At 35.2% G+C, this 14,653-nt stretch overlaps 1 protein-coding gene across 7 annotated transcripts in view; it reads left to right on the plus strand.

The window, feature by feature from the left end:
- The window catches only part of IPO11 (importin 11), a 110,876-nt gene that overhangs the window by 60,227 nt on the left and 35,996 nt on the right, over nucleotides 1-14,653 (plus strand). For all 7 annotated transcript variants that reach the window (XM_080574115.1, XM_080574116.1, XM_080574113.1 and 4 more), the window contains 3 exons: nucleotides 5,184-5,263; nucleotides 5,964-6,044; nucleotides 14,017-14,112. In XM_080574115.1, the coding sequence (XP_080430241.1) occupies nucleotides 5,184-5,263; nucleotides 5,964-6,044; nucleotides 14,017-14,112 (257 nt within the window). The remainder of the gene's footprint in view (nucleotides 1-5,183; nucleotides 5,264-5,963; nucleotides 6,045-14,016; nucleotides 14,113-14,653) is intronic.

The following is a 14,653-nucleotide window of genomic DNA, read 5'->3' on the forward strand; positions in this document are numbered from 1 at the left end:
TCCTTGCTTCTACCATCTGTAGGTTTCCTTTTTGTGTTTGAGTTTGTCCAGGAGCTCCTTCATCCATGCAGACCTCCTGGTGTTTTTGCTTCACATCCCCTGTGTTGGGATGCATCGTTCTTGAGCTTGGAGGTGACTGCTGCAGACAAGGCTGCCTTTGAGCTTCATGTTCCCCAGAAGCCCCTCCTTGTTCCTGAGGCTCTAGAGAATGAAGTCTATCTTCTATGCTTGTAACAATTTGTTTCATTTTTTTAACGAATCCTAGAGAGGAGTGAGACACTCCTTTGGAAAAAATGTACATTCCTCAAAGGAATGTTCCTTATTCTTATTAAAGACAGTTATTGTATGATGCTGACAGCATAAATATTACAGTTAAGCTAGGCAGATTTTACTGGAGGTAAGGCTTCAAACATGCTTCTGTCATTTTTTTTCTACATCAGCGATGGAGTTGAGTGGTGAAAATACAATTGCCCTTGCAATATGTAATCATAAACCAATTTCCTAGTATAGCCTTGAGTTACTAGTTTACTTCTTGATCATTTTTCTGAGAAACTTTTGTTTTCTGAGTGTCTTTTCAGTCAAAAATTTTGATTTCTATAGTCCAAATAGCGTATGTTTTCCAGAAAGCAGAAACCATTCTGATGCACAGTTTGCCTGCAATTCCCTTTTTGTTACATCTGGCTGGACTGCTTCCACATATCATAAACATGGCAAAGTGATGTTGAAATAGTGCTTGAATATTAGGTTAGTGCTAAATTTATTTTACAGTTATGTAGTTATAAAAACTGCAGTATTTCCAGTATGCCTTAGGCACCTGCTTTTTTGATACATTGTACCTGTAAAAGGGATCCTCCACTTAAATCCAATGCAACAACACTGTTTAAGCTGCAGCCACCTGAGGAAGAAAATACGTTAATGAGAAATAACCGTGCAAGTTAGTTAAATTACTACTTTTAGTTCTATAAGTTCCAGTATACAGTGGCAGTAATTATATGAAACTTCCAGCATTTAAGAAAAGCACTTCTTTACCCATTCTTCCCACCATGGTGATAAAAGTACAGGAGAAAGTAGTTTAACTGGCAAGTTTGTTTATTTTCAGTTGGTAAGATGCAGAAATCCATTTGAATTTTGAGATCCTCAAATTCTTAGTCTCAAGATCCTGATGTCTTACGTGCCTTAAGTTTCTGAGATAAAATAAATGAAAAAAACGCACTTGAGTCTGGTTCTCATTCAGTCTTAAGTCTTCTGGTGAAGGGGAGGTCATAAGTAGATGATTGCTTTGCATATGTCTTTTGGAGCTGGCGGGGAATTATCTTCAAGGCACTCCACAAAATTATTTTGTTGGAAATACAGTATAAGGAATATGAACCTTCTGACCTTCAGTTTCTGAATTTATTTTTACTGAATGGAATTACTCTAATTCACAAGTAATATAATTGTTTTTCTGCTGTGATCAACTAACTACTCTGTCAGTGACTGTGTCCTTCTGAAAAAGTGTGCTATTAGAGGTCAAGATGGTTGAACTAGAAGAGCTGGAAGGAAAGGAGGAAAGAAGTTCTTAGATGAGATTTTTGGACATCAGAGAGAGGCAGCATACTCTGTCCCACTGAGGAGGAGGAAGTAGTTATGACAGGAAGCTTTTCTGCTGGAGAAGTTCTGTACGCATTTTGTCTTTTTATTTCATCTTCTTCACTGTCAGATAACGATTTTTAAGACTCGTGTTAATGTTACCTCTCACAGAGGTACTGTATTCATGTATGTATAGGTGACAAACTACTATGGGAATTGAACTGTAAATGTAATAGTGCAGCTTTGATAACTCTCACCCAAAGGTACTGTAGAAAAAAGTGTTGATAACCATTTGTATTTAAGCATATGTTTTAGGAGGCATAGAAAACAGGCTGACAGTCTTAGATTGTATATTGTTGAGTTCATTGGCTTTTTGCTGTGTTGCAGCTTTTGCTTTGCACTAACTGCTTTTGTGATGAGGTCCTGTGCTTACGTGGTTGTGACTGTACACCATATTCTTTAGCGAAGTGGTATAAAATTGAATGAAATACATTGTGAACAAATTGTCAGGTAGTTTTTGAAGTGTGCTATGAATATCACTTAACTGGAACATGTTGCTGTGCTTTGTTTCCTGTTGATGAATTCATGTCTAGATGATTGCAAAAGAATGTCACCTGTTGCACAATTCTTATGAAGTGCTCTTATGATGCTTACCAAGATTTGTCTATGATTACTTCTTGGCCCATCAGTAGCACCTGGCAAACCTGAACTTTGAGGACACCCCTGCTGCTTCCTCTTACGCTTTCTCTGCTGAAGATGATCATCTTTACTGATAACAGTACCTTCAGGGTCCTTTGACTTTAATTCCTAACTTAAATTTACAGCATAAAGAAGCAATTGTTCACCCTTGCTTCTGGATCTTTTGGGAGAATTTTTATGACACACATATTCATGTGCCTGTTGGCAAGCCGTTCCAGTGCTGGATACATAAAAATTAGTTTAGGATTTAGTTAGACTTTTTTTTCTGTGTCCTATACATTCCTACTACTTTTTTCATCATTTGAGCATCTCTTTTTCATGGCCATGTCATGGGCTTGTGGCATATATCAACACAGGTATATGTCAAACATCTCTTTTAACAGTCAACTTCAAGGGGAAAAAAGAAAAAAAAGTTTTTGATTTTTAACTAGTCCAAATGTAATATATAGTTTTTCCTTTTCAGATAAATTTGAAAAAGCTTTTCATATCCATTTGAGAATACTAATGCTGTTGGAACCGGATGCAAGTGGTACAAATCAATCAGATTTGCTCCTTAAAGTAATCAGTGCTGTTGTTAAATCTTAAAGATACAGGAATAGAATGTTACATTTGATAAGAGTAATTTCACTTGCATAGCTGACCTGCCTTCAAACAGCATAGTACTATCATTGATGTACAATAATAAATCACAGCATAATTGTAGTATTTAATTTTCATTTCAGCACTGTTAATGTTTAAATTCTGAAGGAATATAATTGCCCTACAGAGGGGTTGCAGAGGTTCTTCCATCCATCTCTTAGTGCAGCAGATTGAATAATGTGGAATGGAGGAATATATTCTCTGTGGATGAATGCAATTCTGCAGTAAGACTACTTAAAATTACAGATAAATCTGATACAATTTCAGGTTGGGGTATGCCAGAGTCAAGACATACCTGCTTTGAGAAGCATCAGGTTTAACGTGAAAAATGCTTTTAGTAAACACTGATCTTTATGCACAAAAGAGCAATTGAAATTTTGTAGTTTCTTGTCTTATCTGTTTTCTTTCTTCTGAGGAGAAATAATTTATTTCTTGTAATTTTACTACTTGATTTTTATTATCTTTCTATCAACTATCAAAAGCTGAGTAGTATTTCATGTTTAGGTGACCATTTATTTATTTGTCTACTGTATCATTATCTGAAACTTAATGTATTGTTGTATTCAGTAAGAAAAATTCTTCAGGCTTCTAAGGAGAATGCAAGAACTTCAGAAAAAAAAAAGTGCAATATTAGTAATATCATAGAATAGTTTTGAGTTGTAGGGAAGGTTGATGATGACCTGGTTCCAGCTCCCCTGCCATGGGGGGGGGGGGGGGGGGGGGGGGGGGCTACCCATCCCACTACTAGACAGGGTTGCTCAAAGCCCCAACAAGCCTGGCCTTGAACACTTCCAGGGATGAGGAATCCACAGCTTCTCTGGGCAACCTCTTCCAGTGCCTCACCACCTTCATAATAAAGACTTTCTTCTGAATGTCTAATCTAAATTTGCCGTCCTTTAGTTTAAAACCATTACTCCTTGTTCTGTTGCTACACCCCCTGACAGAGTCCATCCCCAACATTCTTGCAGGCCCTCTTTGAGTACTGGAAGTACATCCCCAACATTCTTTGAGTAGAGTACTGGAAGGTCTCCCTGGAGCCTTCTGTTCTCTAGGCTGAACAGCCCCAAATTTCTTAGCCTTTTTTTGTAGGAGAGGTGCTCCAGCCATCTGATAATCTTTATGGCCCTTCTCTGGACTCACTCCAACAGGTCCATGTTTTCTTATGCTTGGAGCCCCAGAGTTTAACGCAGTACTCCGGGTTTTCATGAGTGGAATAGAGAGGGACTACAAAATGTGCTAATAAAGCTAATATATTTAGAATCTTTTGATGAGGTTGTTGGATGGATGACTTGAAAGTCCATCTCTTTTCAAGTCAAGATATTTAAATACTTAAGATGAGTGATAATAAGGCATGACCTGTACAATCACTGAGATATTAAAGTAATCACTCATTCAAAGCTCTCTAAGGGCTATGTCAAATAACAGAAACTTCAATGATCTTTATAATCAGAAGGGAAAGAAGGAACTGTTCAAACTCGCTAGAAGTTTTCAGACACTATAATAGAAAACCAGCCATAGTTTCTGTCCTGGAAAATTATCTGTAGAAGTTTTTCCTTTGTAAGCATCACTAGGTGTAAGCCCCACTTTCATATAGACTGCATGCATTTAAGCAATGGAACACACAGATCTCGGCCAGGTCCTGCTGTTTGTTTAATCTGATAAGGATTATTCTTAATCTGTGTATCAGGCGCTCCCTGACAATGTGCCTTTTTACCTCTGTCTTCAAAATGCAGCTGTACACCATCTATTAGATCTATGTGCTTTCCTTACTGAAGTACTCATGGTATGGCCTACAGCTCAGCTTGTTTCAGTTTAGAAGCTCAGTGCCATTTGATGTGGCTCATGGGTCAGACAAGCAGACTTGAAATCTTTCTTTCACTCATTCTATCCAACAATTAGTGAATCAAATAGGAAAGAGATGATGTATCAGAAATTGCAGGACTCTCAAATATGTGTTTCGTTTGTTCTGTCTTCAGTAGCTTCTTAGTGCACTATCACATCCAAAACTTTATTTGTTTGATTAGAATTGGCTTTTGGGTTCATAAGATTTCTTGTGCTTCCATATGAGAACACGTTAGCTGAAACTGGTAACCTAGCAGGGAAACAGAATGTGAATGGTACTGAATCTAACAACTTTTTTTTTTCCTATTTGTAGGCATTTGGCACTTTAATGCTGTATGAGGAAAACCAGTTTTAGGAGTGGATTGTTTTGGTTGTATTTCAATTTGGTTATGAGTTTCTGAATTGCGTGTTTATTTTTTTTATTTTTTTTCCAGAGCTGAGTTCAGAAAACCTCAAAAATTGCTTTAAGATCATCAATGCTTATATTTTCTTATCATCGACTGAATTTTTGCAGGTACATTACCACGATATAAAACCTCATATTCCTTATTAAGCACCTTAATTCCCTACTGGCAAGTTATTGTTTTTGTTTTTTTAACATGTGTTGGGAAACATTGGGCACATTAACATTTATACTCTTGGTCATTTTTTTGTGAATATAAGAATGTTAAAATCCTAGAATCATAGAATTATGTTGTTTATGGCACATGGTGAACACTCAATAAAATCGGATTTCTGAAAGATTTAGAAATAATGTTGGTCAGTTTAGTAGTTTCCTACCTGAAAAGGTCCTATGCAGGGCAGTAATCATTGCTCTATTGATTCTCCTGCCAGATTAAAATTATGATAAGTTCTATCAAGAAATAAATGAACTAGTGATATTATGTCATGATTCAAAATCTTCTCTGTTAAAAATATCACTAATTGTTTTGAAATATATACGTAAACATATAAAGCTTAGTGCAAGCATGAATATAGGAGGTTCCACTTAAATATGAGATGATACTTTCTCACAGTGAGGGTGACGGAGCACTGGAACAGGCTGCTCAGGGGGGCTATGGAGTCTCCTTCTCTGGAGATACTCAAAACCCGCCTGGACGCGTTCCTGTGTGATGTGATCTAGGTGTTCCTGCTCCGGCAGGGGGATTGGACTGATAATCTCCAGAGGTCCCTTCCAATCCCTGACATTCTGTGCTTCTGTTATTTGATTTCAGATGTATGCTGTTGACTTGTGTCGATCGTTTTGTGAACTCTTAAAGGACATCACTACTGAAGGTCAAGTTCAAGCTTTAAAGGTAGAGTACAATGAAAATAATGTTAATATTCAGCTCCAGACATCCGTATTCTTACTTGCTAGTTCTGTCAAGTTTAAATAACATTTTCAAGTATGAATATAGAACATGTAGAAAAAAACAGCTGATTTAGCACATCTCATTACTGGAGTCAGAGATGTTTTAAACTACATATTTAAAGTGTATCTATTGGGAGCGTGTATACATGCACACATGTATTTTCAAAAAAATATATATATTTTACCAAGAGAAGGCTAGTATTGTCCCATACAGAGCGCTGTAAAAGATGATTCTATGATAATTAGTTGATGCACTTGGTGTTCCTGTACCATATCTGCAATGCTTTAAGTCATGTGATTTCAAGATGTTTCTAAGTACATTTAAGTAAAGTTTGAGTAAAATAATCTTTTTATGAATTGATTTAAAGTCTGAGATCTCCACTTCACATAGATTGTTACAGAAAGAAGGTTAGTGAGGGCTTGCACCCTCATGAAAGCAGTTTATTTTGCAGCATGGTAGCAGCACATTTAAACAGCCAGATGACCAATCACTATATGGCAAAGATGATGCTATCCTTAGAAAACCTTGAGGACATTGAGTTGCAAAACAAAGATTATGTTTATGTTTAAGGTAACTTGATTTAATCTGTGAATATTGGTGACTCAGGGAAGATGAAGAAAATTTATCAAAGCTATTCAATTCTAGTTGAATTATAAAATGGAGAAGACAACATGAAAAGTACCCACACTTGTAATTACAAATAAGAAGGCAAAATTAAGATGGTTAATAAGTTTTAAAAGTTGTCCTATTTGTTTTTTCAGCTTGATTCAGAATTCAAAAAAATATTTTCCATTATTTGGTTCAAAATGCAACATAAAGAAATGATTCAACCCTAAAAATTTTCAAAATCATTCAGCACACATCAATAATGTATGTTCATTTTGAGTGTTTCTAATCATTATATGTAAAGATAGATAACTACCTAATTGCCATATCTAACAATCCAAATCTGAGATACATCTGTACCCTGTGAATCGTAATTGATCCATTTGGTCATAAATTAATTTTACTTCTGAGTATTTAATACCAATAAGAATAATAATCAGAGTTAAAGTTTTGTAACTGGAAATATAAGGCTGAAGTGATGAGTCTTTGTGATTTTATTATTAAATAAGCACAAAGCTTCAAAATTTACTTTTTCCTGCATTTCTGTACAATTGCTAGAATTTAATAGCTGTTGGGCCAGTATTTACTAAATACTGAATATACATACTCTTTATCATGTACGTACTCTTTATCACATTGCTTTGTGTAGCACACTTAAGTTTGTACTGTGACATGATGTTCAGCCTATCTTTGCTTTTGTCATAAGTTACTTTGTAATAGCAACAGCTGCTTAGATGGAATTGCTAGATGTTTTTTAAATCATTAAAAAAAACAACACTATTTCCACACAAACTTCAAATGGTATTATGCAAGAGATCCTATGAAATTCATAAGCATTTAAAATATTAAATCTGACCCTTCAAATATTCCTTTTGAAGAGCTTCAAGAGGAAATAAAGTTAGAATAAGAACTTTAGTAGTAGTACAGAATGGTATACTATACAGAATAGTAACTGTAGTTTATTACTACTTACATTTTCAGTGGAAGTACTTACTAGGAACTTTGTGTTGGTTATGAAGTCCAGTTCATTATAAACACAACAGAGGCAAAAATTAAAATCTCACCTATCTCTTTGGGTTGCACAACTACTTGCAGAAAGAGTCTGTGGACAGGGAAACAACAGGAGGAGTTAATAGTCCTCCTCTGTTTATAATTGCTGCTGGGGGGAGCGTACGGACTCTAGCTTTGTAGCTTAAAATGCTAATACCTATCCATTGATGGTATTATTTAGAGTCTGTTGTTGGGCAAATACATGATATTGCAGCTTTTAATCTGAACCTTAAAATGAAATAACACTAGTAATATGACATATTTATCCTCTTGGCTCCAGTGTGACCTTACATTAGCCACAGTTTGTCCACTGTAATTTGAACACCTTCTTAGTATGCCTGATCCCAAAGGGATAACTGAAATATCAATGTAAATATTTGTATTCTAAAAAAAGTTTTCTCAGGCATCATACTGATGTGTTGAGCAACAACAACAAAAAAAGAAATATTAGAAACAAATGAGGGAGTGTTCTGAAATACTGTGTTACGAACAGCTTTGGCTGGGTTGAAAATAGGCATTAGAGCAGTAAATAAAAACATAAGATTGAAGAATCTTAATTTGGACTGATAAGACAATTTATTACAAGATTGCTGAGGCTTGATGCGACTTGATTTTCTAATTATCTGAGAGATTAAGCAATGTGTTTTTTTCTGCTGTTCTTATCCAAAGATAAGTGATACTGTAAACAAATCCACAGAAATAAGGCACACACACACATAAAAAGGAAATAAAGGGGAGAGACCTAATGAACAAAATTAGTATTGGGGTAGTAACAGAATTACTCTGAGTAGTGTATAAAAGAAAAAGGAGAGGAGATCTAAAGCAATCAAAAGTGGCTTAAATAGGTTTTCTCTGTGTGTGTATGATGACTGTATTAATGCACATCTTAAGACAATTGAAATGGTTGCTAAATTATTCTGTCAGTTGCAGTGGTTAGTGTCTAAGGAGAATGAGAGGATTACAGAGCATGAGAACAAATCCTTCTGTCTTACAGTAACTCATAACTGTCAAATGTGTTAGGTAAATGAATACCTTTTTCTCTTCTGGAGGAGGTTGTATCAAACAAATGTTAATCCTCTTGTCAAAGAAGTTCTGACTTTTGTGGTCACTTTGAAAATTCTTCTGAGATACAGGACTTCAAAAACTCAGATTCTTGATATTTTAACTACTGCTTCATTTAGATTCAAGAGCAATAAAGTTATTGCTTACAACAATTTACTTTAGATAGTTTTAGTCTATAAAGTAATCCTGCAATAAAGAAAACTCTTCCCCTATGTGATAGAAGTCCTATTCAACAAGTTTTTGAACAACATCACTTTATTAAGAAAACTGAACTTGTCTGGTAGTGTTGGCAAGTAATGAGTTTTTCTTGGGAGTTTGAACATTGCCAAGAGAGACTTTTTGGAAACATTCTATCAGTTTTAAACCTCTGTCTGTTCTGTTAGCTCGAAAATAGGTTTACCAATAATTAGAAGATACTTTTGTTGCTCTTGGTGGTCTGCACATCAGTATCATTGGTGAACATACCACACTGTGTTTTAATGATGACAATATCTATATATCTCCTTGGTCTTTTCGATTACCGATTTGAGTCTTGGATGGCCTTGTACTTCTCTAGGTGTTGTATTAGGCTGCTAAATGTGTACCTTGTTCTCCTGAGCAAAGTGTCATAAGTCACTTACGTATATAAATGAGAAAGGAAAGGCATTTATGACTCTTTTTTCCCTCAGGCGGCCTTTGTTCTCCGTGTTGTCAGGTTAACAAATTGGTTCCAGATTTTAAACAAGAACTAAACAACTGTATTATTTCAGAGGTGTGCGACAGACTCTTTCATCTACAGGAAGGAGCCTCTTTTGTTGGGATTTCAGGAGCACATGTTTTGGCTGCTAGCCTCTAAGTATCCACAGAGTTTCATAAGCAGCTTGTTGAAATCAGTCTCAGTGCCGTTAATTAAATGGTGAAGTCTTTATCTAGTAAAATGCGTTTATTAACAATCCTTCTGTGCTGGACCATTTACTTGGGTCCACATGCAACTGAAAAACATGTTGGATGCACTACGCCTAGCAAATTCCCAATACTTCCAACAGAATTAGCAATCTGAATTGTCCCCAGTATCACTTGGTATGCAAATTAGAGCCCCTTAATACATGTTTTACCTTAGTGGTACATAGTACGTGTTTTCTCTGCAGGAAAAAGTTTTTCCTTCTTAGGGAGTAATGTCTGAGTCTTTTCAATTATGTGCTGCTCTTGCTGTTTTATCCTATCATTATTTCTATGCATAACTCAACACCAGTGTTTTTTAAGGACCTGCAAGGTTAGTGTTACAACTGCTTTTCAACTCTAGTGAAAGCAAGGAAAGATTACACATACGGTTCATTGCTGCCTGTAGCAATTTTTTGTCTTAAATTTGAAAACTGAAGCCTGTCCAAGTCTTGTATGTAATCAAGCTGTTATAATAATATACTTTTAGACATGTAGTGTACATTTATGTATCTTTCCTGCAGGAATCTTTCCAATCTTATTTAGCATCCATCTTTTTCTTATTTTCTACTCCATAATCCAAAATTGACCAACTGTATCTACTAAATTACCTTGACAAGATTTTATGGGAAGGCTGGTGGCCTCCTTTATCAAACTTGCCAGTGTGTGACATCAAAATTCACTATAAATAAGTAATATAATCTCTTTGGGGGGAGGAGGTATTGTACAGGAAATGCAAGATTATAATTTCTCAACCATTTTTTTCTTTTGTGCTTTTTGTCTTTAAAAACATTAATTTAAATATCTTATCATATCCAGTTGCAGACTTCATGAAGTAATCCTGCATGCATTAGCAAGTTCTGACTCTTGAGCTTAATCTCCAAGAGCAAGCATCTATTTAAACGAAGCTGTTGGCCATCCACTAAAAGGGAGGAGCTGAAACACAGTTCTTGCTTAATTTCTCAAATCATTAAATTTACTGTTACATAGCTCATGAAAAAAAGCCATAACTCTTGAGTGCAAGTATTTAATCATTATTTTATTTATTAAAGAGAAATTCCTTTAAAGTACGAGGTCTATGTATGTTGAATTTTGACATACTTCTAGTTTTCACTATTTTTCCTTTTTCTCTTTGGCTGTCTGAGTCAGTCAAGCAGTAACTGTCATGAATAAGTAGATAAGAAGTTGAAGGAAATCACTTGGAAATAAGTTAACTAGAAATATTTTATAGTTGACTTGCTTAACATAGTAAATGACCTAATTTTGTTGTATATATATTGTGATTTTTGGTATTGCTAGATACTTGAGCATGTGTTAGATCTAAGAATAATTAATTTGTCCGTAGGCCTCTAAGGCTTATTGGTTTGACAAAATATTAACTAAATTTCATGGGTTGTCTAGCTAGAGTGTAGTGGTTTAAGTAATCATTGTGTTAAACAAACTATAAAAAAAATCCATGTATTTAAGGAAAAAACATGCATCAGTGTTATTTGAAAGTCAATGAGAGTTGTAAAGTCTCTGTCACCACGTTTAGTAGCCACTTCTGCTACTTAAATATCAAGAAGAGAATAAACAGTGCTAGAAGCAATAAAATGCATAAATAGTGGGGGACACTATAAAGAGTACAGAATTGACAAAATGATTTGTTGTAAGTAACAAATTAAATAAATTTGCCAATAAAAAATTATCATTAGCATTGCTGAGGTTCAGGATGAGCACTACAGGAATATTTTAGAAGTGAAATCATGTTTAAAGATGTGTGCTTAGCCAGAATTATTCTGCACTTTAAACTGGGCAATACTGACATACTACCAGATTGACAGAATGTAATCTGAATCTATGGACTGTAGCTGAACACACAAAAGCATTTGCAAATGTAGTTTAGAAATACATATGCTACAGCTAATTAAGTACAGATTGTTTTACCTGGCTTCTGTGACTGCAATGCAGTCAGGCCTTGATTATTTCAGATTTAGTCGTGATACCAATTCCTGCAAATTCTTTGGTGTGAGAAATGTTTTTTATTTCAAAATGTTATCAGTTAAATACATTCATACTTGTTTTATGCTACTTTTCCAGTTTTTACAAGCAGTTAGACTGACTGCCTTAACAAAATGTCTGCTCTTCTTGAATCTAATATTTATTTCTCTAGAACTTCATTTTAGTGTTTATACTTGTGATAATTGCTTAACTATATAGAAATAAACATAGAAATTTCACATTTTTATAAAAGATTACTTCACAGTCATAAGCTATAAAATTCTATTTATGCACCATAGGAATTGATAGGCATTTTTACCTTGATTTTCTGACTTTCTTTTACATATTAATATGATCAACATAGGCATGTCTACTGTTTTATTAACATTTAATTATAAGTTTTTTTTAGTTTTAAATGTATCTTTATACAGCATAACTCTTTTCTAAACCAATCTTAAGAGGAAGAGTGGGCAACCTTGAGAAAGTAATTTTGATCTAATGCATTTTTTTTATGCTGTATTTTGTATTAATTAACACGGGAATACTTTTTAAAAAAAATAATTGGTTATATTGTTTCAGTGTGCATGGAAGAGAGCTCTCATTAATAACTGATATGCTTGCAGTGCTACAATTTGGTGATTAAGTTACATGAAGTAGATTTTACATTTTCAGGAATTCAGGTGTCTTTCCAGCATTTAATGCTGGTTCCCTGCGGTAGCCATCATTCCTATTGCCCAGATAGGATTATTTTTTCCTCCCTAAGATTACAGGACAGGATAAAGGGAAGTTGAAAAAGGCTATATTAAAGGCAGTGATTTTTACTGTTATTGATGTCTTCTCCTTTTTCTAAGAGTTGTTTTCTTTTTTTTTTCTAAATTCATAATTTGTTGAAAATAAATGACGTGGTTTTTATCAATTTTAAATAAAATCTTGGAATGAACACTTAAGTAGCAGAAATTTGCTACTTGCAACTACGCATCTGGGGAAAAAACAGTCTTGTCTTACCTAAAGGAGTCAGCTCTGAGTTAGTCATTACTGCTCAGGACCCAATGATCTTTTTATCTCCACAGAACCATTAATGAAATAGCAGTCAAAAAGAAGACAAATGAACAAACAAAAACCCTAGGAGGTATTGGGAGGAATAGGGAACAAAACAATGTTTTTTTGTGCTCCTGGAAAGATCAATGATTTGCTTAGGTATCATACTATGTAAAGCTGTGTTGTCTTAATCTCAAAAAGGTTTAAGCAGAACTCAGAAAAAGCTCAGGTAAAAGCAAGTAAGACTATCAAAGGTTTGAAAAGATTCTGTACAAGGAACAAATGATTCAGCCAAATCTTCAAGTCCCCAGAAGAGATGAGTAGGGAGAAAGGTTTTGTTGGCCCCACATACAACAGTATGTTAAAAGTCTACAAAATTGAGAGGCATTGAAAAAACATCTTGTTCAAGGCAAGAAATAAAATAAAAAATAAAAAAATAAAAAAAATAATTAAAGGAAGGGGAATATAAAATGCTGTTTCTTCAAGCATCAGGATTTTTACATGTATGCGGATTCAGGGGAGACTAGACAAGAATGTCTGTGTGGAAGTTCCCCTAAACTGAAAGGCTGTGGAAAAAGGAAACCTTTTGTGTTGTTGCCCCATTCTTCCTTTTTTATACATGTGTGCATGGATAGTAAGGACAGAAACCACACATCTCTGCACTAGGAGAGCACAAGCAGCTTGGGAGGAGAAAGCCCAAAGAGTGGAGGAAAAAAATTACTTCAGGGAACATCTCATGGGAAAAGAGAGAGCTGAGAAACAATGAGTTAAGAATGTAAAAACTGGGAGCCAGAGCCAGGTACTTAGAATAGCGTATATGAGATCACTTGCAGTTACAACATGCAGAGTGATGGTACGATCTAATCAATGGTTCCCCTTTTCCTCCCCCAAAAAAGTGACTGAACAAAGGTACAGTAATAAGCCTTAAACTGCTGGGACTCCTCCCTTCCAGCGTACCTCATCAGGCTGCTTTTCCTGGAGCCCAGCCTTGCTAGCTTTGCCAGAGTCAGAATGAGGCTGATGAGGAGGTGCTTGTCTAGATGGGACCCTTGGTTTGGCTTCTCATGTCAGTTTTCCATGTGAGAATGAAAGCAGGTCAGGTTTGCAGAGCACTTAACTGGAACGTACTTTCAGCAGTCCTGGGTTTTGTTAATGGTAAACATCTTACCAGAGTTTTATTTATAGATCGGTATATGTAGTTTTAAAGTTTCAGTTATGATTTTTAAATGTATTTATTATCGAATTTAATTTTGTTCTTAAGGTTGTGGAAAACGTCCTGAAAGTAAATCCTGTTTTGGGTCCTCAAATGTTTCAGCCCCTTTTGCCGTCAGTATTCAAAGGGATTATAGATGGGGAGGTAAGAGTTATTCTTTTTGTCCTCTCTACCTTTTGAACAGGAAAGTACCTTCAATTGTCTGGCCCAGTTATCTCGTGTTGGTATTTCTCTTTTTCTCTAGTTTTAAGTCCATCTGATAGATCTTTGACAGCTATTTTCAAAGTCTATATGTAGTAAAAATGGTAGCATAAGAGTTGAATCTATTCATCACTTTTGTCATCTAATGTTCATTATAATAAAATACCACAAGTTTTATTGTTCTGTTCCTTCACTTTTAACACTGAAAATGTGCTATGACTACACTGGTAGCATTTAGATGCTTTGTAGGTATTAGGGCTTTTTGTTGTGCCGTTTTTGTGATATACTACTTACTTTTAAGTGTACACGCATCAGAGAAAAACAAGCTGGAATGTAGGGAGAGGAATGACTTGACCTTTTTTTTTTTTTCCAATTGACATAACTAATATGAGAGCTGAAGAATGTGAGAATGATTTATGTAAGGTGGAAGCAGCTTTCATATTTTGTTTACTTACATGTTTTCTTTTTCTCTGTGCCTTCAACA

The sequence above is a fragment of the Anser brachyrhynchus genome (genome assembly GCF_964034855.1).
Source record: "Anser brachyrhynchus genome assembly, chromosome: Z".
Lineage (NCBI taxonomy): Eukaryota > Metazoa > Chordata > Aves > Anseriformes > Anatidae > Anser > Anser brachyrhynchus.